The 25,195-nt window shown below is 42.2% G+C and overlaps 1 protein-coding gene and 1 long non-coding RNA gene across 2 annotated transcripts in view; one reads left to right on the top strand and one right to left on the bottom strand.

The window, feature by feature from the left end:
• Positions 1–7,879: 7,879 nt before the first annotated feature.
• Positions 7,880–13,138, bottom strand: LOC139233587 (uncharacterized). Its single transcript, XR_011588185.1, has 3 exons — positions 13,035–13,138; positions 11,798–11,820; positions 7,880–8,116 (listed from the first exon to the last, which is right to left on the bottom strand). It is a non-coding gene; the product is annotated as an uncharacterized lncRNA (long non-coding RNA).
• A 263-nt stretch (positions 13,139–13,401) lies between these two features.
• Positions 13,402–25,195, top strand: part of kat2a (K(lysine) acetyltransferase 2A) — a 56,002-nt gene continuing 44,208 nt past the window's right edge. Inside the window, exons 1-2 of the mRNA XM_070864311.1 lie at positions 13,402–13,702; positions 23,128–23,251. Coding sequence (XP_070720412.1) covers positions 13,433–13,702; positions 23,128–23,251 — 394 coding nt within the window. The 5' untranslated portion in view covers positions 13,402–13,432. The remainder of the gene's footprint in view (positions 13,703–23,127; positions 23,252–25,195) is intronic.

Here is a 25,195-nt window from a genome sequence, read left to right as displayed (position 1 = left end):
AAAGAATTTAAGGAGCTAGGAGCTAAATTAAAAAGTAGGACCTCAAAAGTAGTAATCTCGGGATTGCTACCAGTGCCACGTGCTAGTCAGAGTAGGAATCGCAGGATAGAAACATAGAAAATAGGTGCAGGAGTAGGCCATTCGGCCCTTCTAGCCTGCACCGCCATTCAATGAGTTCATGGCTGAACATTCAACTTTGATCCGCGGCGCTATGAATACGTGGCTTGAGCAGTGGTGCAGCAGGGAGGGATTCAAGTTCCTGGGGCATTGGAACCGGTTCTGGGGGAGGTGGGATCAGTACAAACCGGACGGTCTGCACCTGGGCAGGACCGGAACCAATGTCCTAGGGGGAGTATTTGCTAGTGCTGTTGGAGAGGAGTTAAACTAATATGGCAGGGGGATGGGAACCTATGCAGGGAGACAGAGGGAGACAAAAAGGAGGCAAAAGCAAAAGACAGAAAGGAGATGAAGGAAAGTGGAGGGCAGAGAAACCCAAGGCAAAGAACAAAAAGGGCCACTGTACAACAAAATTCTAAAAGGACAAAGGGTGTTAAAAAAACAAGCCTGAAGGCTTTGTGTCTTAATGCAAGGATTTCCGCAATAAGGTGGATGAATTAACTGTGCAAATAGATGTTAACAAATATGATGTGATTGGGATTACGGAGACGTGGCTCCAGGATGATCAGGGCTGGGAACTCAACATCCAGGGGTATTCAACATTCAGGAAGGATAGAATAAAAGGAAAAGGAGGTGGGGTAGCATTGCTGGTTAAAGAGGAGATTAATGCAATAGTTAGGAAATACATTAGCTTGGATGATGTGGAATCTATATGGGTAGAGCTGCAGAACACTAAAGGGCAAAAAACGTTAGTGGGAGTTGTGTACAGACCTCCAAACAGTAGTAGTGATGTTGGGGATGGCATCAAACAGGAAATTAGGAGTGCATGCAATAAAGGTGCAGCAGCTATAATGGGTGACTTTAATACGCACATAGATTGGGCTAGCCAAACTGGAAGCAATACGGTGGAGGAGGATTTCCTGGAGTGCATAAGGGATGGTTTTCCAGACCAATATGTCGAGGAACCAACGAGAGGGGAGGCCATCTTAGACTGGGTGCTGGGTAATGAGAGAGGATTAATTAGCAATCTCATTGTGCGAGGCCCCTTGGGGAAGAGTGACCATAATATGATGGAATTCTGCATTAGGATGGAGAATGAAACAGTTAATTCAGAGACCATGGTCCAGAACTTAAAGAAAGGTAACTTTGAAGGTATGAGGCGTGAATTGGCTAAGATAGATTGGCGAATGATACTTAAGGGGTTGACTGTGGATGGGCAATGGCAGACATTTAGAGACCACATGGATGAATTACAACAATCGTACATTCCTGTCTGGCGTAAAAATAAAAAAGGGAAGGTGGCTCAACCGTGGCTATCAAGGGAAATCAGGGATAGTATTAAAGCCAAGAAAGTGGCATACAAATTGGCCAGAAATAGCAGCGAACCCGGGGACTGGGAGAAATTTAGAACTCAGCAGAGGAGGACAAAGGGTTTGATTAGGGCAGGGAAAATGGAGTACGAGAAGAAGCTTGCAGGGAACATTAAGGCGGATTGCAAAAGTTTCTATAGGTATGTAAAGAGAAAAAGGTTAGTAAAGACAAACGTAGGTCCCCTGCTGTCAGAATCAGGGGAAGTCATAACGGGGAACAAAGAAATGGCAGACCAATTGAACAAGTACTTTGTTTCGGTATTCACTAAGGAGGACACAAACAACCTTCCGGATATAAAAGGGGTCAGAGGGTCTAGTAAGGAGGAGGAACTGAGGGAAATCTTTATTAGTCGGGAAATTGTGTTGGGGAAATTGATGGGATTGAAGGCCGATAAATCCCCAGGGCCTGATGGACTGCATCCCAGAGTACTTAAGGAGGTGGCCTTGGAAATAGCGGATGCATTGACAGTCATTTTCCAACATTCCATTGACTCTAGATCAGTTCCTATCGAGTGGAGGGTAGCCAATGTAACCCCAATTTTTAAAAAAGGAGGGAGAGAGAAAGCAGGGAATTATAGACCGGTCAGCCTGACCTCAGTAGTGGGTAAAATGATGGAATCAATTATTAAGGATGTCATAGCAGCGCATTTGGAAAATGGTGACATGATAGGTCCAAGTCAGCATGGATTTGTGAAAGGGAAATCATGCTTGACAAATCTTCTGGAATTTTTTGAGGATGTTTCCAGTAAAGTGGAGAAAGGAGAACCAGTTGATGTGGTATATTTGGACTTTCAGAAGGCTTTCGACAAGATCCCACACAGGAGATTAATGTGCAAAGTTAGAGCACATGGGATTGGGGGTAGTGTGCTGACGTGGATTGAGAACTGGTTGTCAGACAGGAAGCAAAGAGTAGGAGTAAATGGGTACTTTTCAGAATGGCAGGCAGTGACTAGTGGGGTACCGCAGGGTTCTGTGCTGGGGCCCCAGCTGTTGTACATTAATGATTTAGACGAGGGGATTAAATGTAGTATCTCCAAATTTGCGGATGACACTAAGTTGGGTGGCAGTGTGAGCTGCGAGGAGGATGCTATGAAGTTGCAAAGTGACTTGGATAGGTTAGGTGAGTGGGCAAATGCGTGGCAGATGAAGTATAATGTGGATAAATGTGAGGTTATCCACTTTGGTGGTAAAAACAGAGAGACAGACTATTATCTGAATGGTGACAGATTAGGAAAAGGGGAGGTGCAACGAGACCTGGGTGTCATGGTACATCAGTCACTGAAGGTTGGCATGCAGGTACAGCAGGCGGTTAAGAAAGCAAATGGCATGTTGGCCATCATAGCGAGGGGATTTGAGTACAGGGGCAGGGAGGTGTTGCTACAGTGTACAGGGCCTTGGTGAGGCCACACCTGGAGTATTGTGTGCAGTTTTGGTCTCCTAACTTGAGGAAGGACATTCTTGCTATTGAGTGCAGCGAAGATTCACCAGACTGATTCCGGGATGGTGGGACTGACCTATCAAGAAAGACTGGATCAACTGGGCTTGTATTCACTGGAGTTCAAAAGAGTGAGAGGGGACCTCATAGAAACGTTTAAAATTCTGACGGGTTTGGATAGGTTGGATGCAGGAAGAATGTTCCCAATGTTGGGGAAGTCCAGAACCAGGGGTCACAGTCTAAGGATAAGGGGTAAGCCATTTAGGACCGAGATGAGGAGAAACTTCTTCATCCAGAGAGTGGTGAACCTGTGGAATTCTCTACCACAGAAAGTAGTTGAGGCCAATTCACTAAATATATTCAAAAGGGAGTTAGATGAAGTCCTTACTACTCGGGGGATCAAGGGGTATGGTGAGAAAGCAGGAAGGGGGTACTGAAGTTTCATGTTCAGCCATGAACTCATTGAATGGCGGTGCAGGCTCGAAGGGCTGAATGGCCTGCTCCTGCACCTATTTTCTATGTCAACACCTTCATCGAGGTGTATGAAAGCATGGGCCTTACACTAAACATCAATAAGACAAAGGTCCTCCACCAACCTGACCCCGCCACACAGCACTGCCCCGTCATCAAGATCCACGGCATGACCTTGGACGACGTGGGCCACTTTCCACACCTCGGGAGCCTATTATCACCAAGGGCAGACACCGCCTCCAGTGCGCCAACGCAGTCTTTGGCCGCCTGAGGAAGAGTGTCTGGTACCAAGCTTATGGTCTACAGGGCTGTCGTGATACCCGCCCTTCTGTATGGCTCAGAGACGTGGATCATATACAGTAGACACTTCAAATCGCTGGAGAAATACCACCAACGATGCCTCTGCAAGATCCTGCAAATCCACTGGGAGGACAGACACCAACGTCAATGTTCTCGATTAGGCCAACATCCCCAGCATCGAAGCACTGACCACACTCAACCAGCTGTTGGGTGGGCCACACTGTCCGCATTACAGACACAAGACTCCCAAAGCAAGCGCTCTACTTGCAACTCCTACACAGCAAGCGAGCCCCAGGTGGGCAAATGTTTCAAGGATAACCTCAAAGTCTCCTTGATAAAATGCAACATCCCCGACACCTCGGAGTGCCTGGCCAAAGACTGCCCTAAGTGAAGGAAGAACATCCAGGAGGGCGCTGAGCACCTAATCTCATCACCGAGAGCATGCAGAAAACAAGTGCAGATAGCAGAAGGAGCGTGCGGCAAACCACCCATCCTTTCCTCCAACGCCTGTCTGTCCCACTTGCGACAGACTAATTTCTTTATTGGACTGTTCCGTCACCTGAGAACTCACTTTTGGAATGGAAGCAAGTCTTCCTCGATTTTGAGGGACCGCCCATAATGATGATGGACTGGTTGGGGCGAATGGCCTGTTTCTGTGTCGTATATCCTACGTAACATATAAGATTGGTTAACAAAATTGAAGCCCATATGATAAAAGGGGAAGCTGCATGAATACAAAATTGGCTAAGGAATAGAAAACAGTTGTGATGAATGGCTGTTTTTTCCAAACTGGAGGGAGATATACAGTGGTATTCACCAGGGTTCAGTACTAGGACCACTGTTTTTGATATGCAGTAAAGACTTGTGGGTACAGGGCACAATTTCAAAATTTGCAAATTACATGAAATTTGGAAGTGTAGTGAACAGTGAGGAAGATAGTACAGGTAATAGACTTCAAGAGGACATGGGCAGATGAAATTCAATGCAGAAAAATGAGGTGATATATTTTAGTAAGAATGAGAGAGGATACAATGCTGCAAGAGACCTGGGGGTGTTTATGCACAAATCTTTGAAGGTGGCAGGACAGGTTAACAAAGCATATAGGATCCTGGGCTTTATAGAGGCATAGAGTACAAAAAGCCAGGAAGTTAGTCAAAATCTATTTAAAACACTAGTTTGACCCCAAAGGGTATATAAGAAATTTACGAGAATGGTTCCAGGGATGAGGAACTAGTTACGTGAATAGACTGGAAAAGCTGGGATTAATCTCCTTGGACCAGAGAAGGCCAAGAGGAGGTTTGATACAGGTGTTTAAAATTAAGGATTTAGTTAAGAGTAAATAAATTGGAAACTATTTCCAATGGCTGGGGTTGAAAACCAGAGGGCACAGATTTAAGGCGATTAGCAAAAGAAACAGAGGCAACACGAGGAAAATCTTTTATGGATTGCCTTATTGGGTGGATACAGATTCAATTGCAGCCTTCAAAAAGGAATTGGATAAATACTTGCAGAAAATAATTTCAGTGCAACGAGACTAACTAGTTTGCTTTTCAAAAGAGCTGGCACAGACTGAATGGCTGCCTCCTGTGCTGTACTATTCTAGGATCATGGTCTCTTTTCATCTAGCAACTTCTGCATTCCTCCAATCCTTTATAAATTATAAGTTTTTTTTTAAAAATCCTCTTCGCCTTCCTCCGACTGTCTTCTGCAAACATATCCACATTGTAACTAAAAGAACAGTATTAGAGCAGACAGTAAATGTAAGTGCAATTGTGGGCCTCTGCTATTATTTGGAAACCTTTGCTCTTTGTTTGATCTCAGCAGAACCACTTGATTAAACTGGAGATTTGCTGCCACCTATTGTTAGTGCACTAAGAACAAAATTGAAAACCTTAAGTTTAATAATTCATTAAATAGGCTCAAAAAAAGGCATCACTATGTAACCTAGTGGTGTTGGTCTGAATTTGACACAGTATTTGTTTTGTATGAAAAGTACAAGAGAAAAATCAGCACCTCACCAGAATCTCATTAAATATCTAAGCTATTGAGCATGAAGTTATTTTCCATCAGCCTATGATAAGAAGTTCCTGCTTAAGCACTGCCAGCCATGAAATTCAGTCTCTATTTTGTTGCAATACATTGTTATTGATATTTAACTCCCAAAGTGCACATTTGTATTGTACAACTGCCCAAGTAAACCAGACACGAATTATAACCTGCCTGAGCAAGACAAGTTTACACAGGCAATATCCATTATAGATATGGAAATAGGAATTTAGAATGCAAAATAGTAAGATTTTTAGGACAGTAATGATTCAAGCAATGAGTAAACATAGAAAATAGGTGCAGTAGGCCATTCGAGCCTGCACCACCATTCAATGTGATCATGCAACTTCAGTATCCCATTCATGCTTTCTCTGCACACCCCTTGATCCCTTTAGCCATAAGGGCCACATCTAACTCCCTTTTTGAATCTAACGAACTGGCCTCAACAACTTTGTGGTAAAGAATTCCACAGGTTCACAATGCTGAGTGAATAAGTTTCTCCTCATCTCAGCCCTAAGTTGCTTACCTCTTATCCTTAGACTGTGACCCCTGGTTCTGGACTTCAACATAGGGAACATTCTTCCTGCATTTAACCTGTCCAATCCCATCAGAATTTTATGTTTCTGTAAGATCCCCTCCCATTCTTAATTCGTGAATATAAGCCTAGTCGATCCAGTCTTTCTTCATGTCAGTCCTGCTCTGCCAGGAATTAGTCTGGTGAACCTTCAACGCACTTCAATAGCAAAAATGTCCTTCCTCAGATTAGGAGACCAAGACTGCACACAGTACTCAAGGTGTGGTCTCACCAATGCCTTGTACAACTGCAGTAAGACCTCCTGATCCTATACTCAAATCCCCTCACTATGAAGGCTAGCATGCCAGTTGCTTTCTTTACTGCCTGCCGTACCTGCATGCCTACCTTCAATGACTGATGTACCATAACACCCAGGTCTCGTTGCACCTCCTTTTACTAATCCGTTACCATTCAGATAATCTGCCTTCCTGTTTTTGCCACCAAAGTGGATAACCTCATACTCATCCACATTATACTGCATCTGTCATTAATTTGCCCATTCACCTAACCTGTCCAAGTCCCCCTGCAGCCTCCTCACAGCTCGCACTGCCACCCAGCTTAGTGTCATCTGCAAACTTTGAGATATTACATTCAATTCCTTTGTCTAAATCATTATATATTTTTAGTTGGGATCCCAGCACCAAACCGTGAGTCGCTACCTGCCATTCTGAAAAGAACCAATTTATTCCCTTTGCTGCCTGTCTGCCAACACATTACCCCCAATACCATGTACCTTAATTTTGCACACTAATCTCTTGTGTGGGACCTAGTCAAAAGCCTTTTGAAAGGCCAAATACACCACATCCACTAGTTCTCCCTTATCCTCTCTATTAGTTACATCCTCAAAAAACTAGATTTGTCAAGCATGATTTCCCTTTCATAAATCTATAATGGATATTGCCTGTATAAACTTGCCTTGCTCAGGTAGGTTATAATTGGTGTCTGGTTTACTTGGGCAGTTGTACAATATAAACACTGCAAAGTGGAACCTCTATCATCCATAATAATGACAAAGAACCATTCAGTAACTTTCAAAAAGGGAACAGGATATATTCGTGAAAAGAAAAAATCTGCAGTGCCATGGGGAAAAGAGAATGAATTAGAGAGCTCTTTTCAGAACCAGCAGCCACAATAGGCCGATTGATCTCCTTCTGTGTTGTACAATTCTAACCCCTTTAGTGGATATTTTCCACATTTTGCCCATGCTAGAACAATACCCTTGGCACAGGAAAAAAGACAATCAATACAAATATTGAACTTAATCTTTCTTGCACTGCAAGGGTGATTTACACCAGACAGGAGAGGCATCAATGAGTTGTGCAATGTGGCAGTGTTGTCAGATGTAAATTCCAGTGGATAATAATCAGGTTGTTAAATAATACAAGAGTGCCAAACTGAAATTCAATTATATGAGAAACAAGAACCAGCATTTTGCTTATTAACTTTAGAATCACTAGAAATGGGGGAAAATATAAATCTGCCATTATAGTAAAATGATCATTCTACTTTCTTGCTTGGCTTTAAAGTGCACTTCTCTAGATTTAAAAAACCTTTCAAAACAGTCAATAATTTTAATTTAATTTTATAACAAAAAGTCAAAAACAGCATTAAAACACATTCCATAACAAAGTTCAGTAACTGAAACAAACAAGCAGCCCTTGAAATACTGAAGCCGGAAAATCTTCCATTCACCACTGACAAAGTTGAACTGTAAAACAGCCGCCAGTCACCGTGGTCTTGCCGCTCCTTAGTAGCGGGTCTCACTTTGACCTCGCCCTCATCTTCCTCCTCTTGCGCTTCAATCTATTCAGGAATAGAAACATAGTTCAAAGTGAACCATAAAGTGCCAATTGCATTTGCCGAAATGAATGCAGCTAGCACGCAAACAATATTTAAATGATTGACAAAAATATACTATTATTCCTCTTTTTTCCTCCTCCCAACACCTCTACATTTTTGTATTATATTCTTTCTACAAAAGACTCCTCCCTCCTTCTTTCTTCCTCCCCCCCCCCCAAAAAAGAGAAAATGTTTTATGCTGGGCATTTGAGCCAACCTACCATGAAGTGCTGGATTGCCACACTGACATTCCCACTATGTATGCATTGCGATGTCCTGTCAACATTCCTTGTGAAAATTTTAACATTACTTATATCCACACCTATAGTTGCCCTGGAGGTCTGTAAGGGAAACTGTAATAAGGGTTTCCCTTTATGTTTTTCAGTCACAAAAGTCTGGGTTGCGATGAAGCTTGGTTCAAGTCACAGTTCCATACTTTGGCCACTGGGCAGCACTGGAGCAGATTGACCAATCTCTTGAAAATGTTATCTGCCATTTTCCTCACTAACCATCTTTTATATCCAAAAGTAGATAGATGAGAGAGCTGCCTTTCATCCTGAGGATGAGATTCTAAAAGCAAAAATTGAATTCTCAAAGCTTTTACTTCAGGCAAGGGATGGATTTATACAAATTTCAATGCCTTATGAACTCCACAGAAAACTGCAGCAGCATTTGGAAAACAAACATACAAAATTCTGTGTTACTGCTCAAAAGAAAAATGTTTAAGACTGAACGGTTTGTCAAAAAAAACATTTGAATCTTAATGATTTTTTATACAAGAAAAAGGAAACTACAAGTGCTGAATTCAGTGTTGAGATAATTGGTTTGTCTTTTTAAAAAAAAAGTCAGCAAGCACTTTGTACAAACCTAGCAATTGTGCACTTCCAGCCCATGATTTTCTTCGAGCAGTTTAAACACTTGAAGGCAAGAACAAAGACAGAAACTGGCTGATGATGAGAAAGAGGTAGTGATGGAGGGTTGAAGCCTAATGATTCAGAAGGAGCCAATGAGTTTTGGTCCCATTCTCCTGGGCCACCTGCTCCCCCACAATGCCCCAAAAAATCCCATCGAGTCCCACTGCTCCCTCCTTCTTTCCCATTTAGATTTTCAATGCTTATAAACACCTAGAACATTCTCAATTCCCTAAACCTATAACCACTCATTTTCCCTAGACCTTGAACTCACTCCCAGCAATCCCAGAACCTCCCTACACACCAATCAACCCCAGCTTGAGCTCACATTTAAGAGGATAAAAAAAAAAACAGTAGGGTAAATTTGTGTCTTCACTGCCTGGGGAGCAGATCATTTGTCCATTTTAGATCCAGCCAATTTTCATTCCACCAGGCAGTGAAGGCAAAAATCTAACCTGGTATTTCAATAACCTTTGATATAAGGAAGGCAGTTACTTATAGCCAAGTCTAGCTTTGTGACTGATTAATAAATAATTCCAACTAAAGCTTGAATAACTAATACAGCAGTTTATGCAAGGCCATGTGTGGCATACTGTTACCCATTATTCCTGGCAGAATTAATGTGCACCTGGCTGGAACTAGCAAGATTCCCACATCCATTAATTTTTTAAAATATAAATTAAGAGTGCTGAATAAAACTGTGAAACTCCCACCCCACCCAAGACCAATTAGTTTGTCACCACATTAAAATTGCTTGGAAACAGACTGATGGCAATTAATCCACAATGTATGAACTGCCAAGTAATGAACGTTATGGTGAACCCACAAGATGTGCAAGTACTAACTCAATAATTAAGGGCTACACTATTTGTTGAATACCAGCAGTTGAGAAGTTATTTTTATACACACATATAAAGTTTGAAGGTGACTACCTGTCTGTGGCCCAACACTGAAGCTATGCATGGTGTTAAAGGTTCACTAAAGTCACAAAAACCAACTAGGAAATACTCAGAACAGTTGTTTCTTTTCAACACTACCAGTTTGTGGCTGCACTGCATTTTGCAGGTAGAATATGGCAGTGACAGTCACAATCAGCTCATCTCTCTACAACTCTGACTTGGGAAAAAAAAACATAAAGGACATTTTTGACTACCACCTTATCTGACATGTCATAGCATTTATCATCCTTTGAAAGATGTAATCATTTGAAAGAGGGCTTGGTTAACTAATATAGGATCACTTCTCCAATTGAGTCAAGATAACTTTTTATATAAATTGTACACTCGTGTGGAACAAGGATATTAAAACTTACAAGAGTACAAAAAAGCTTTTGTGCACTAGGTACATCTTACCCATGTGCTTGAGCTTTAGGGAAACTGCTTTCTCACAAACAAAAAATCCTGGAAATGCACAGCAGGGTGGATTAATGTTTTGGGCATGACACTTCATCACACATTAATTCCTTTCATGTACTGACTGTACCCTGAACTATCAGCATTTTGTTTCTCATTTCAGATTTGAGCCTTCAGCTTGCCTTTGAAAGTTTAATTTTATTATGGGGTTCTGCTAGTAGATAGCTAATATTCCACTGAGGGGAAAAAAAAAGTAACTTTGTAGCAGTCACTTTGTCACCAGCCATCAAGAAGAGTTTAAAAAAAAGCTACATCAATTATGTCCCAAGTCTTACTGGACACAAATGCTGCGACATTTTGACATTACCTCCAAAGTCAGAGGGAGGAGACAACTCACAGTCAAACAAACAGGGCAATTTGTTCAGTTATGGTGTATGGTCAAGTTATTTAAAATCAGAATCCATGGAAAATTTAAGCATTAAAAAAAGGTTGAATTGAAATTCAGAGAAGCCAGTTATATATAGGTGCAGTGTCTTGAATCCAGAACCCTTGGGACCAAGGCCATTCTGGATTCCGCATTTTTCTGGACTTTGCAATGTCTTTGACGTCACGAATCTGGAAACACCCAAGCCCAGGTTCGGGTATTTCAGAACGTCAGAAGGGGGGGGGGGGGGAGGGGGGTGTGTGTGTGTGTGTGCTCACCGAGGAGGAGCTGGCTGGGACCCCGCCGAGGAAGTGTGCGGGCAGGCCAGCGAGCCCAGATTCCGGCCAACCATGCCCGGAGCTCCTGATTTTGGACGCTGCACTTGTACAAAATAATTTACACCCTTCATTAAATCAGTTAGAAATTTTTATTCATCTTTTGTTTAATAAATCCACTGATTAAAGTTTAAAATGAAGCCCAATGTTGTGATACTCAGCTGCTTTTCTAGGACAAAAATTCCTATGAAGGTATGCGATTCAGTAATTTAGAGATTTTGTTTGTCCTCCCAGGCTGTCAGAAACTTGTCAAACATATTGGGGCCAGTGAAGATACTTATGACCAGCAACATCTCAGACTCACTTATGAGAAAAAACTAGGACACAGATGCCCAAAGTATCTAAAGGAAAGCCCAAAAAAATCTCAAAACACCCACCCCCATCGCACAAATTTGGCACCTCACCCATGTAGAAAGCAGTAACTGCAAAGAGGAATTTAAGTGATCAAAGAAGATGGAACAGCAAGCCAGAAAAAACACCTTAAAATTTGATTTCTCAAAAAAGGAATTGAATTAGGAAAATAGATAGTAATCAAGAATGTTTTGGATTGAAGTTTAAAAAAAAGAGACGCACTCATTTTAAAAAGCTGGAATTTTTTTTTATAAAAAAAAGTTTATACAGACCTGCGCATCCTTTTCTTCCTCCACTAGAGAAAAAAAGACAAAATAGACCATTAGGGTGTTGTAATTTGTTTTTCCCCCCCCCCCAAAACATTGACAGATTTGCTCATACATGTTTTCTTTCTATGTCAAAATTAAAATGCAATTTACTGTAACTCACTAATTATACAGCAGCTCCAAACAAAAGATATGCTCAATAAAATGCAAGACCATTTGGTTTGCAATCACTCTTTACATTACCAATCCACATCTCCCACACCAACAGTAGCCCTAATGCCACATGCCTGCCCTGTTCAAGGGGGGGGGGGGGGGGATCAAGGGGTATGGTGAGAAAGCAGGAATGGGGTACTGAAGTTGCATGTTCAGCCATGAACTCATTGAATGGCGGTGCAGGCTAGAAGGGCCGAATGGCCTACTCCTGCACCTATTTTCTATGTTTCCCGTATTTCTAATCTCAAATATCAACGTGGTTCCTGCTTCAATAACTAACTCTAGTTGTGCATTAAACCAAATCTCTCCTGTTCGAGCAAAAACACTTATGACAAAAAAAAATGGTGCACACCTGAAACACTAACTTTCCGTTCTCTGCACCGATGCTGACTGCTGTGCTGGAGTTTTAGCAACAGAGATAGGTTTCGGATTCCGCATTCCATTACCAGCAGTTTTGGCTTTGCTGAAATCCAGTGTTTGCATCTTACATAAAAAGACGGTAGGCACCCAAGTCATAAAAAAAAAACCCAACTGCGGGCCCTTCTCCTGTAAACCCCTTAAAAATGTAGAGCGGGAGGGCGGAGGCCTACCGCCGATTTGCTAAGTTTATTTTAAAAGTTGGAAGTTAAATTTTGTTATAATTTGGAACTTATGTCTGTACCCCTCTCAAACGAAATGGGGGGTGGGGGGGGGCAGTTACAGCTCAAAAGTGTTCGTGTTTGACGATTTAAATCGAAAAACTGGAGAGGGCCCCAACCCCCCCCTCCCCAACCAACCCAACCCCCCCCCCCCCCCCCACACCAACCAACCCAACCCCCCCCCAACCAACCCAACCCCCCCCACCAACCAACCAACCAACCCAACGTGGTCGCGGCCTTCGAGAGAGAGAGAGACACGATGGGCGGGAGAAAGCCTTCCGCACAATTTCATCTACAGCACCCGATTTGTTTAAAAAAAAAATATATATATATATATTATAAAATATGTAGATAAAATAATTATTATATCGGTGTGTATTCTTTCTGCTCACCTTGGCCCTCATGGTTTGTGAGCTGAGACCGGCACCGGCTCCACCTCTCCTCACGTCGTGCTCACACTGCGCTGGCGGCGGACTGCACTGTGCGCGCGCACCTAAATAGCAGCCAAAGGGAAAAAAAAACTACAACTCCCATGATGCCAGTCGGCTAACCCTTAAATTTAAAAACGCGCCAAACCCGATTATTTCTCATCCAAATGACGACATTTGATCTTATTTAACTTTAACACGTTGAATTTACACGGGGTTTTGAATTTTAGTCCTCTCGGGAATGATTGAGGGAGGGGAGAGGAGGAGAGGGGGGGGGAACTACATTTCCCAAGGTGCCCCGCGCGCCGCGCCGGCGCAGTGGCGGCCCTGGTGGTTTCCATGGCAGAGAGCGGGCCACCGTGATGGCGGAGGCAGCGCAAGCCTCGCAGGCCCGGCCTCAGCCGCCCTACCAGTCGCAATCGCAGTCGCAGTCGCAGGCCCAGGCCGCGGCTGCGGCCTCGCCCGCCGTTGCTGCAGCCGCCGCCGCCGCCGCCGCCGCCCCGAGTCCGGCCGACCCCGCCCGCCCCGGCGCCAGCAGCAGCCAGCAACGCTCAGTCCAGCGCAAAGCTCAGGTCCGCGCTTTCCCCCGGGCCAAGAAGCTGGAGAAACTCGGGGTTTTCTCAGCGTGCAAGGTAAGAGGCAGAGCCGCAAGTGTCCGCTTCATCCAGGGGCTGCACAATGGCCAGAATCTTCGTCTGCGTTTCCAAGGCTTGGGGGTCAAGTCGCTTTTTTGTTCTCCAATGCATTTCCTTAAACCAGGTGACAGAGCATGTATTTTAGAACTGAAATGTTTTCATGTGGAGAATAAAAAGTACCACATCCTTCCTCCATTGCCTCTTCTACAATAAAACAATTCTTAACCCTGCACACTCATTGTTTAGGATCATACATGAAGAATGGTCACTGGGGCGAGACAGCTGAGAGTGTATGGTGCCTTTGGAACTGTATTCAGAAGAGGGCAGAAAATTGGGAGCAAAAAAAATATAGTTTTTAAAATTATGATATGCTCGAGAGTCTCTGAGACCAGGTGCGAGCACCGATGTGTTGTAAATAGACAAACCGCTTGACAAGTAACACCATGCCTCTCAATTTGCAACCTCAACAACAATTAAATAGCACCCTTTTTAATATAGTAAATGCTCCAAGGTGCCACCTTCAGAGGTGAAAACAGAAGATTTGGGAAGGTGACCAAAGCATTAGCCAGTGGTAGATCTGAGATGAGGCTTTAGAAATTGGGGAGAGACAACAAAAGTGGGAAATTTAGGGGGAGTTTGAGCATATAGTCGGAAGGCTGATGTTCCATGCCACTAAAGGTGGGACACAGATGGGGTTGATGCAGTGAGAGTTGGAAGAGCAGAGGGCACCTACTGGTATAGGACTAGATGAAACTGCAGGGATAGGTGGTGATGATGGGTAGGATGTGGATGTGAAGCTCTACTGAGGATCAAACATAACACTTAAATTCAGCCTGAGCCAGTGACCAGGCAGAGGGATAAAACTAGGAGTTTGGATGTTCCATTTTTTGGCAGGAGCTGAACAGAATGACTTTGGTCTTGTTGGTGTTAAGTGAGAGAATATTTTAGCCTATTCGTGTAGGACTAGCAGTCTGATCAAATTTGAGAAGCAAGTGGAGAAAATCAGGATTGCTTTATTTTACTACGTGTAATGTCATGAATTTTCAAATACCCCATCCTTAGCTTTCTAAAACTTTTTAGTTAAGTGTTTTCTCCGATACAACTTTTCTTTTACAGATGGGAATTTTAAATGCACTTAAAAAAAAATCTAATTTATATAGTGCTTTGGAGCAGTCTACTGTTAGCAGTCAGGGAGGGGAGGAAGGAAAGACTGATGGCTTCTCAGACAGCAAGAGAGATGAAAAAGAGGGCAAGTGGTGAAAAGGAATGAGATAAGAAATTATGATACAAGAGAGAAAGAAAAATACTTCTGAGATAGAAAAGACAATAATTTTTTCCATTTTCTGCAGGAATGGCAGGGGATTTTTTGTTATGGATTTTTTTTTACAATAAATGTGTAAATTGCAGTGTACTGCATTTTTAATTTGTTTTCAAATCCCTCCACAGTCTCAGTCCTCCCTAACTCTGTAAACTCGTTCAGCTCTACAACCATCTGAGATATCTACACTCCTCCAGTTCTGGTCTCGTGAGCATCCCTGATTATAATTGCTCAATTATTGATGACCGTGTCATCAGCTGCCAAGGTCCTAAGCTCTGGAATTCCCCCACTAAACCCCTCTTCCTTTCTACTTCTCTATCCTCCCTCAAAAACTTCTTCTTTGACCAAGTTTCTGCCCTAATATCTCCTTATGTAGCTCATTGTCAAATGTTGATTGATAATGCTCCTTTGGGATGTTTTACTATGTTAAAGGCACTATATAAATGCAGGTTGTTATTATGGCAGAAAATAGCAAATAAAATTCCCGTTGATATCAAATTAAACCCTGTGCTAGTTTGGATGCAGGATTTTAATTAACAGCAGTAGATAATCTAAAGTAATAACTAACTTGCATTGAAATAGCATCTTTCACGAATTCAGAACAACCCAAAGTCCTTCACAACCAATGAAGTACTTTTGAAGTGTAGTCACTATTGCAGTGCAGGGAAACATGGCAGCCAATTTGTATGCAGCAAGGCCCCACAAACAACAGTGGGATAAATTAAAAGACAATCTGCATTTCGTGATGTCGGTTGAGGTATAAATATTGGTTAGGACACCGGGAGAACTTCCTGCTCTTCTGGGATCTTTTACGCTCACCAAAGACGCCTCAATTTAACGTTTTGTGTAAAAGATTGGGGGAGGGGAGGGGGGAGGGGGGAGAGGGAGTAGTGTAATCTCAGAAAATGTTATGTGTTTTTTAAATTTTAAAGTGCCTAAATGGGGAACTCAAATCATTGGTATTGATAGGCTTAGTTTCCTATAAGAACATAACAATTAGGAGCAGGAGTAGTGTAAAATCCCAGGGCGACCCAAGTTCCAAATGATTCAAAGTTGATCTGCATTGGGGACAGTCACCAACTTTATTCAGCACAAGCAAGACTTAATACATTACAGTATTCGAGCAGCAGTTTAGAGTATAATTGAGACTTGTGTTACCCCTTATACTCTGGTAGAAGCCACAACCATGAGTAGGCTGCACCCTGTGTCTCTTGTGTGTCTCTCTGTCTCCCGGGTGTTTCCTTGATTGCCCTGAAATTGTCTACTCCTGAAATCTTCTACCATTTGTAGCTGTTAAGACCCCCTTCCTATACCCTTACTCTCATTCAAAATCTCTATTTCAGGAGGACACCAATCACTGACTGACACCCAAACCCAAAATCCAGTCATAAAGATGCCACATTCATACCACCTTGGCTTACGCAGGTTTTTCGTCCGATGACGCTCTTAGATCATCTGTTTTTGACCATCAAGATTCTCATCTGGGGTAGTTATGGCAATACAAAAGGATAATGTCTCCTTGGGTGGAGATATGGCTTTTGCTGTTGGCTTTTGTTTTTCTAATTCACTGTGGATGTTACAGCATTCCAGCACAGTGGTAACTGCACCTAACCTTGGTTCCCAGGCTAACTGCAGTCTATTTGACCTTGGCAATCTTTCTCACCCCAGGTTGTCTGGTTACAGCATACTCACAGACTTTTAAGCATAAGAAAAAGGGTTACATGTTATACGTAATTCAGGTTATCATTGCATACAGCTACAAACTCCTACATTTAATTCTTACACACATTTATAGATCTATTCAAAAAAATTCAATAAAAACCAACTATCATGTAATTCGTAACCTTCCCACGTCCCTGCCTCTCATCTCAGTCTCTGGAATTCCATTAATTCTCTCAGCTTTTCTCACAGACTGACTATCACTTTGCTAACAAGGTTGGTGAAGTCTGTATTTTTAATATTTGGTAAAGCAGGCCCAAAACCTCTTGCATTTTAAAATCCAACCGGGTCTATTCAAGGCATATTACACTAGTTTAAAAGCATTATTATTCAAGAATTGGCATGCATTGACTAATAGTTACTAAATACAAATTTAAACCTACAACGAATAATGCTTATTTCATTTTGTCTTAGTGGAAATCTAAAATGGAAATTTCTCAGGATTCTTACAGTAGGCCATACGGCCCCTCGAGCCTGCTCCGCCATTCAATAAGATAATTGCTAATCTTCAACCTCAACTCCACTTTCCCATCCGATCGCCATATCCCTTGATTCCCCTCAAAAATCTTATCTATCTCATCCTTGAATATACTCAGTACTATATTTTATTAGAGCATTGAAAGAAACAACATTATATATTTAAAGAGGGGGCAGAGCGACTTCATGAGCAGAAAGAGCAGGATTGGGAGAGAGACTATTGGGAAAGGAAAGGAGTGAAATGGGGCCCACTGAAGACACTGAATGGAAGAGGAATGGAAATGGGAGTGTCCAGCAAAATTGCACAGAAGCAGCCACAGAATCTCCTTAGGATAGAGCGGAATGCGAGCGGCTGTCGTTGCCTTGTGAAAAGGAACAGAGCTGAGCGGCCAGAGAGATTCCTCGGGAGTGAATTGGGAACAGCTAAGAAGACTCCATGGGAGAGGAGCAGAGTGAGAGTGACCAGAGAGAATCCCTGGGAGAGGAAAAGGAAGTACAGAAAGCAACGGGAGTTGGTGGAATGGAGCGGTGTGTTGGCAGAAAGACTTGGAAGATCACATCTGGTTGTTTTTGGGAGGCAGCTTAGAGGACATAAGAGCAGAAATTAAATGCAGGAAAGTCTCTATGAAGTTGTGACATTAGGATGAGATTGAAAGATTGAAAATAACGTGCAAAATCAGGACATCCCATTAAATTAGGACAGTTGAGTTGTTGGTATTGCAATAAATACATGTAGGATAACATGTCTAGCAGTGAATTGCAAGAGAAGTTATTGAATTTATAACTTGTAGAAAAATCCTTTGTGGAAATAACTATATTGTGTTACCATACTATAATCCTGATAGATTACAAATTTGTTTCAACTAATTTTCCTGAGGTGGAAAATGAAGAAATACTTTGCTTTTTTTCTTGCAGTTAAAAAATAAAATACAACATGTTTAGAATAGATATGCCTGGCTCAGCACTGGTGTGTGATCAATATATCCACACCACTGAAGATAAATCCCTTTTGTCTTTGTGAATTACTCAATCAGGGCCTCATATGGAGGTATTTATCATGTTATATACGGCTGCACATCTTCTATATAGCAGTTACTGCTGAAATCTGTGTCTCTTGTGTTGAATAAACCTGCACAAAAGCAACACTTTTAAATTGAATTATTACCTTCAGTTCCCTCTCAGACATTTGTTGTAAGTAATATATATAGTTTGATCAGACAATCCCAAGAATTACTGCAGGGTAACCATCTGTGCTTATACTAAAAACACACTGCTAATTATTTATGTCAGTCATCTGAACCCAAAGTGAATTATAGAATAAGTAGGTGTGCGTTTAAGAAGATATGGAGAAATTCAAAAAGAATTAGAAATTGTAAGAGCTTTGCTCTCAGATTTATCATCTTCTCAACTCAGTCCTGAGAAGTGTTGCATCTTTGAAATATACTTTTACTGGTTATTAATAATATACATAGCATTGGGAATCTATTGCTAATATTGTCATCTGTTTAGCAGTTGGCTTTGAAAGAAATGGTAAGTTCCTCTAATTGATATACATGATTAGAACTGAAGTGTTATTGTACTCTGTGTTTCATTTCGTGCCTGCTACTGAGAAGCACACACGCCTTGTTTATTTTTGTAACGATTCATCCATCGGAATCCCTGCTCGACGAGGCTGAGCCCAGGCTTTATATAATTATAGTGTTCATTCATGAATATAAATGTGCACACATTATGAACAAATATACATATTGTTAGCCTTTATTTGATCATAAATATATTTGGAAATCCTTTTGTTCATCTGAACTTGGGGCTATAATTACCTGGAGTTCAGCTGAAAACTGGAAACCACTGTTTACCAGAACAGCGATGAATACTTCTCTCAGCTGCAGTAATAACACCCATAAATTGGTTAATTTATAACAATTGATCGTCAGTGACTTTGGTCACAGACAAAAGTAAAAATATATTTTTAACTATTGTACTGCATATATTTCTGACTATTCCATTGCTCACCTTCCTGTACCCTGTATCTATATGATATATTTTGGCCCATAATTTTCAGTCATGGGCAATGCTAAGGCATCACCTCAGGCATCAAAAAAAGCTGCCCACAAAGTTCTCGCAATCTCTGTGGAGAGAAGTTTACCTTTCTCGACGTGCAAATGATTGTAGCGCTGTGTAATGAGACTCCCTAGCGTAGTGCTGCAGTGACGTCAACAAGCTGTCTAAGCAGCCAATCACATTGAAGAATTCTCACAGACTGCAAACCAGGAAATAAAAAAACGCTATTATCATCACTTTTAAAAAATGTTATAGAGAGCGAAATGAGGTTTGGGACTTTCACATGGGGATAAGGTAGAATCTGAAATAGCATGAACAAACTTTAAAACCATTTAAAAGTTTAAAAAAAAAAACTAATTTTTATCATAAGGGTGAGGAAGAAGTGTCTCAAATGAGTGTACAATGCTGAAATAAAGGGGACTACAGTGGGATGAGGGCAGAGTTAGCTAAAGTAGACTGGGAACACAGACTAAACGGTGGCACAATTGAGGAACAGCGGAGGACTTTTAAGGAGCTCTTTCATAGTGCTCAACAAAAATATATTCCAGTGAAAAAGAAGGGCGGTTAGAGAAGGGATAACCAGCCGTGGATAACCAAGGAAATAAAGGAGAGTATCAAATTAAAAACCAATGCGTATAAGGTGGCCAAGGTTAGTGGGAAAATAGAAGATTGGGAAAATTTTAAACGACAGCAAAGAATGTCTAAGAAAGCAATAAAGAAAGGAAAGATAGATTACGAAAGTAAACTTGCGCAAAACATAAAAACAGATAATAAAAGCTTTTACCGATATATAAAACGGAAGAGAGTGACTAAAGTAAATGTTGGTCCCTTAGAAGATGAGAAGAGGGATTTAATAATGGGAAATGTGGAAATGGCTGAGACCTTAAAACAATTATTTTGCTTCGGTCTTCACAGTGGAAGACACAAAAACCATGCCAAAAATTGCTGGTCACGGGAATGTGGGAAGGGAGGACCTTGAGACAATCACTATCACTAGGGGGGTAGTGCTGGACAGGCTAATGGGACTCCAGGTAGACAAGTCCCCTGGTCCTGATGAAATGCATCCCAGGGTATTAAAAGAGATGGCGGAAGTTATAGCAGATGCATTCGTTATAATCTACCAAAATTCTCTGGACTCTGGGGAGGTACCAGCGGATTGGAAAGCAGCTAATGTAACGCCTCTGTTTAAAAAAGGGGGCAGACTAAAGGCAGGTAACTATAGGCCGGTTAATTTAACATCTGTAGTGGGGAAAATGCATGAAGCTATCATTAAGGAAGAAATAGCGGGACATTTAGATAGGAATAGTGCAATCAAGCAGACGCAATATGGATTCATGAAGGGGAAATCATGTTTAACTAATTTACTGGAATTCTTTGAGGATATAACTAGCATGGTGGATAGAGGTGTACCGATGGATGTGGTGTATTTAGATTTCCAAAAGGCATTCGATAAGGTGCCACACAAAAGGTTACTGCAGAAGATAAAGGTACGCGGAGTCAGAGGAAATGTATTAGCATGGATCGAGAATTGGCTGGTTAACAGAAAGCAGAGAGTCGGGATAAATGGGTCCTTTTTGGGTTGGAAATCGGTGGTTAGTGGTGTGCCACAGGGATTGGTACTGGGACCACAACTGTTTACAACATACATAGATGACCTGGAACATGGGACAGAGTGTAGTGTAACAAAATTTGCAGATGACACAAAGATTAGTGGGAAAGCAGGTTGTGTAGAGGACACAGAGAGGCTGCAAAGAGACTTAGATAGATTAAGCGAATGGGCTAAGGTTTGGCAGATGGAATACAATGTTGGAAAATGTGAGGTCATCCACCTTGGGGAAAAAAAAACAGTAAAAGGGAATATTATTTGAATGGGGAGAAATTACAACATGCTGCGGTGGGACCTGGGGGTCCTTGTGCATGAAACTCTTTTAGGAGTAAACAAAAAAACATTAAACCGTACCCCCCAATCTGGGGGAAACACCAACATTTACAAGGCCCTTTTTTTTTGGGCACAGAATCAAATTTTTTTCCAAGTGCCCCCTATAAAAGGGGAGGGGGACACTAAAAGCACCGGCAATTAAAACAAATTAACTTAAAAACATAAAATCAAATTAAAATTTGGTTGCCGGCGTGATGATGCACTCCAGTCCCTCCGGTGCCCACCTCTCGATGCACAAAAGTTAGTTTGCAGGTGCAGCAGGTAATCAGGAAGGCGAATGGAATGTTGGCCTTCATTGCGAGAGGGATGGAGTACAAAAGCAGGGAGGTCCTGCTGCAACTGTGCAGGGTATTGGTGAGGCCGCACCTGGAGTACTGCGTGCAGTTTTGGTCACCTTACTTAAGGAAGGATATACTAGCTTTGGAGGGGGTACAGAGACGACTCACTAGGCTGATTCCGGAGATGAGGGGGTTACCTTATGATGATAGATTGAGTAGACTGGGTCTTTACTCGTTGGAGTTCAGAAGGATGAGGGGTGATCTTATAGAAACATTTAAAATAATGAAAGGGATAGACAAGATAGAGGCAGAGAGGTTGTTTCCACTGGTCGGGGAGACTAGAACTAGGGGGCACAGCCTCAAAATACGGGGAGCCAATTTAAAACCGAGTTGAGAAGGAATTTCTTCTCCCAGAGGGTTGTGAATCTGTGGAATTCTCTGCCCAAGGAAGCAGTTGAGGCTAGCTCATTGAATGTATTCAAATCACAGATAGATAGATTTTTAACCAATAAGGGAATTGGGGGTTATGGAGAGCGGGCGGGTAAGTGGAGCTGAGTCCACGACCAGATCAGTCATGATCTTGTTGAATGGCGGAGCAGGCTCGAGGGGCTAGATGGCCTACTCCTGTTCCTAATTCTTATGTTCTTATAATGGAAAAAATTGACAGTCTACAAATATCCAAATTAGTTTTTTAGGGCCAGAACGGTTGTTCAGCAATCAATACATTATTAAAACAGCGGATATTTAACAGCGATATCAGCACAGAAATGCTCAAGTTTTCATCAGTTCCACTGATTTCACAGATTACCAGCTGTGGGGTGGGGATGGGGGAGGGGGAGGAGATGGGGGAACGGGGTCCAGAGCAGTGGATGACTGACCGCAACTTCAGGATTTCCGTGTTTAGATGCACCTATGCTAAATCCTGAAGTTATGGTCAGTTTCAGAGGGGTAATGATGGCGATGCTGACCATTCTCCATCATTACCCACCGCAAAATCCGAGCCGTTAAGTTTGATGTATAATGCACACTTTAAGTATCGCATCTCATTTAACACTTTCCTGGTCACACAAACCTTATGCTCGTCCGACTCGAGCATTGTCGTGGGAGATTTCCGAATATATATGCATAAAACAATAAAAGGTAAGAAAATGATAAAACTATCCCTTTCCAATTTTAAAATTTCTAACACTGTTACCTTATTTTGAGATTTTTTTTTAATAACCCCAAAAAATCAATTGAGCTTTCTTCCATGATGTCACTTTGTTATATTACAGTCACATGGTTATCAGGGACCAATGGCAGATGCAATGTTTCAGTCACCCTTTTCCCCACAAACCTATTACATTGCTCAAAAGCAGTGAGCAGTGTTTACCATGGAAACTATACCCTGGATACCAGGGAAGTAACGAGTAATGAATTAATAAATTGAAATTTGATAAAACTGCTTTCTTCTCTCTCCCTCTGTCAAAGTGCATGGAGTTATTACATATTATCTTAAAAATTATTTAGATAATACTCAAATGCATTTATTTTTATAAAAAGACCCCTCACTGAGCAAGATCTATATGATTAGTACATTATGATATTATGGCCATTGTTTTAAGTATTAATATATATAATTTCTCTCTAGGCTAATGAGACCTGTAAATGCAATGGCTGGAAAAATCCCAACCCTCCTACAGCCCCGAGGATGGATATTCAACAGCCAGCTGCCAGCCTGAGTGAGCCCTGTCGCAGTTGTGGACACACATTGGGTAACTATGACATATTTCTGTGACACTCAAGGCTTGTGGGAACTGAATGGTTCAGCAACTTAACATATGTCCCACTTACTTCTGGGACCAGCCCAGCATGATGAGATGAAAGCCTTCTTTCTTTTAGATGCAAGTGCAATGAGTTTGCTTCAACTGAATCTAGTTCCTAGCATGCAAGGGTCCACAGTGCATATGTGTCCAATATTCAGCACAATTAGCACTAAATTGTTGGCCTCCCTCATAGAGACAAACAAGGGTGACAGGATGTGAAAGGTGGAAATGGGGGGAGGGGAGGGGAGGGGGAGTTCTCTTTCAAGGCTGACTTTTTGCTATGCAATGAGGTCCATGCAGAGATTTTCCCAATGTGGTGAGTTACCTACCTTGCTTATGCAATCAGAAAGGAGGTGCAAATTGGATACTGGAGACTTTCCCCACGGAGAGAGAGCGAACAGTAGAAGATATGCTTTGTAGATATATTATTGGCCAGTTTTAGATGAGCATTCTGAGGGTTTTAAAGAGATTATCTGCTTTGTTGTGTCAAATGAGTGATTTTGGATGTGCCCACCTTTCCCAGAACGCCTTGTTTGAATCCCTCCAATCAGGCTTCCGCCCCTGCCACAGTACCGAAACTGCTCTTACCAAGGTCACAAATGACATCCCAATTGACTGCGATGAAAGTAATTTATTATTCTCGTCCTTCTGGGCGTGTCTGCAGCCTTTGACGCGGTTGACCACAAAATTCTGCTCTAACACCTCTCCACTGTTGCCCAGTTGGATGGGACTGCACTCGCCTGGTTTCATTGCTATCTCTCCAGCTGTGGTCATAGAATCACCTGCAATGGCTTCTCGTCCCGCTCCTGCACTGTCGCCTCTGGTGTCCCACAAGGAACTATCCTTGGTCCCCTCCTATTTCACAAGCTCGAAGGGCCGAATGGCCCACTCCTATTTTCTATGTTTCTATCTACATGCTGCTCCTTGGTGATATCATCCAGCAACACAACGTCAGTTTTCACATGTACGCTGATGATACCCAGCTCTACCTCTCCTCCACCTCTCTCGAACCCTTCACCGTCACTGCATATCCGACATCTAGCACTGGATGAGTAGAAATTTCCTCCAATTAAATATCGGGAAGACCGAAGCCATCGTCTTCGGTTCACGCCACAAACTTTGTTCCCTTTCCACTGATTTGATCTCTGTCCCTGGCAACGGTCTGAGGCTGACCAAGACTGTTCGCAACCTTGGTGTCAGATTTGATCATGAATTGAGCTTCCTACCTCGTATCCTACTAAGATCGGCCATTTCCACCTTCGTAATGTCTCCCGTCTCCGCCCTTGCTTCAACTTATCTGATGCCGAAACCCTCATCCATGCCTTTATCACCTCTAGACTTGACTCTTCCAACGCACTCCTGGCCAGCCTCCCTAGTTCTACCCTCCATGAACTTGTGGTCATCCAAAACTCTGCCTAACTCTGTGCTAACTTGCACCAAGTGTTGCTCACCCCTTTCTCCTGAGCTTGCTGTGACCTACATTGGCTCCCGATTAAGCAATGCCTCGATTTTAAAATTCTCATCCTTGTTTTCAATTCCCTTTATGACCTCACCCTTCCTTATCGCTGTAATCTCCTCCAGGTCTATAATCCCCCGAGACCTCTGCACTCCGTCTATTCTGACCTTTTTGAAAATCCCTGTATTTAAATTTATACCATTTGGCAGTCGTGCCTTCAGCTGCCTAGGTCCTAAGCTCTGAAATTCCCTCCCCAAATTTCTCCGCCTCTCCACTTCACTTTCCTTCTTTAAGGCACTCCTTGAAACCTACCTCATCGACCAAACTTTTGGTTATCTGCCCTAACATTTTATATAGCTCCGTGCCAACTTTCTTTTTGATAACACTCCTGTGAAGCGCCTTAGGACGTTTTAATTACATTAAAGGCGCGATATAAA

The sequence above is a fragment of the Pristiophorus japonicus genome, chromosome 21 (assembly GCF_044704955.1).
Source record: "Pristiophorus japonicus isolate sPriJap1 chromosome 21, sPriJap1.hap1, whole genome shotgun sequence".
NCBI lineage: Eukaryota > Metazoa > Chordata > Chondrichthyes > Pristiophoridae > Pristiophorus > Pristiophorus japonicus.
The sequence above is the reverse complement of the archived record's forward strand: the minus strand, read 5'-3'. Positions and strand labels throughout refer to the sequence as shown.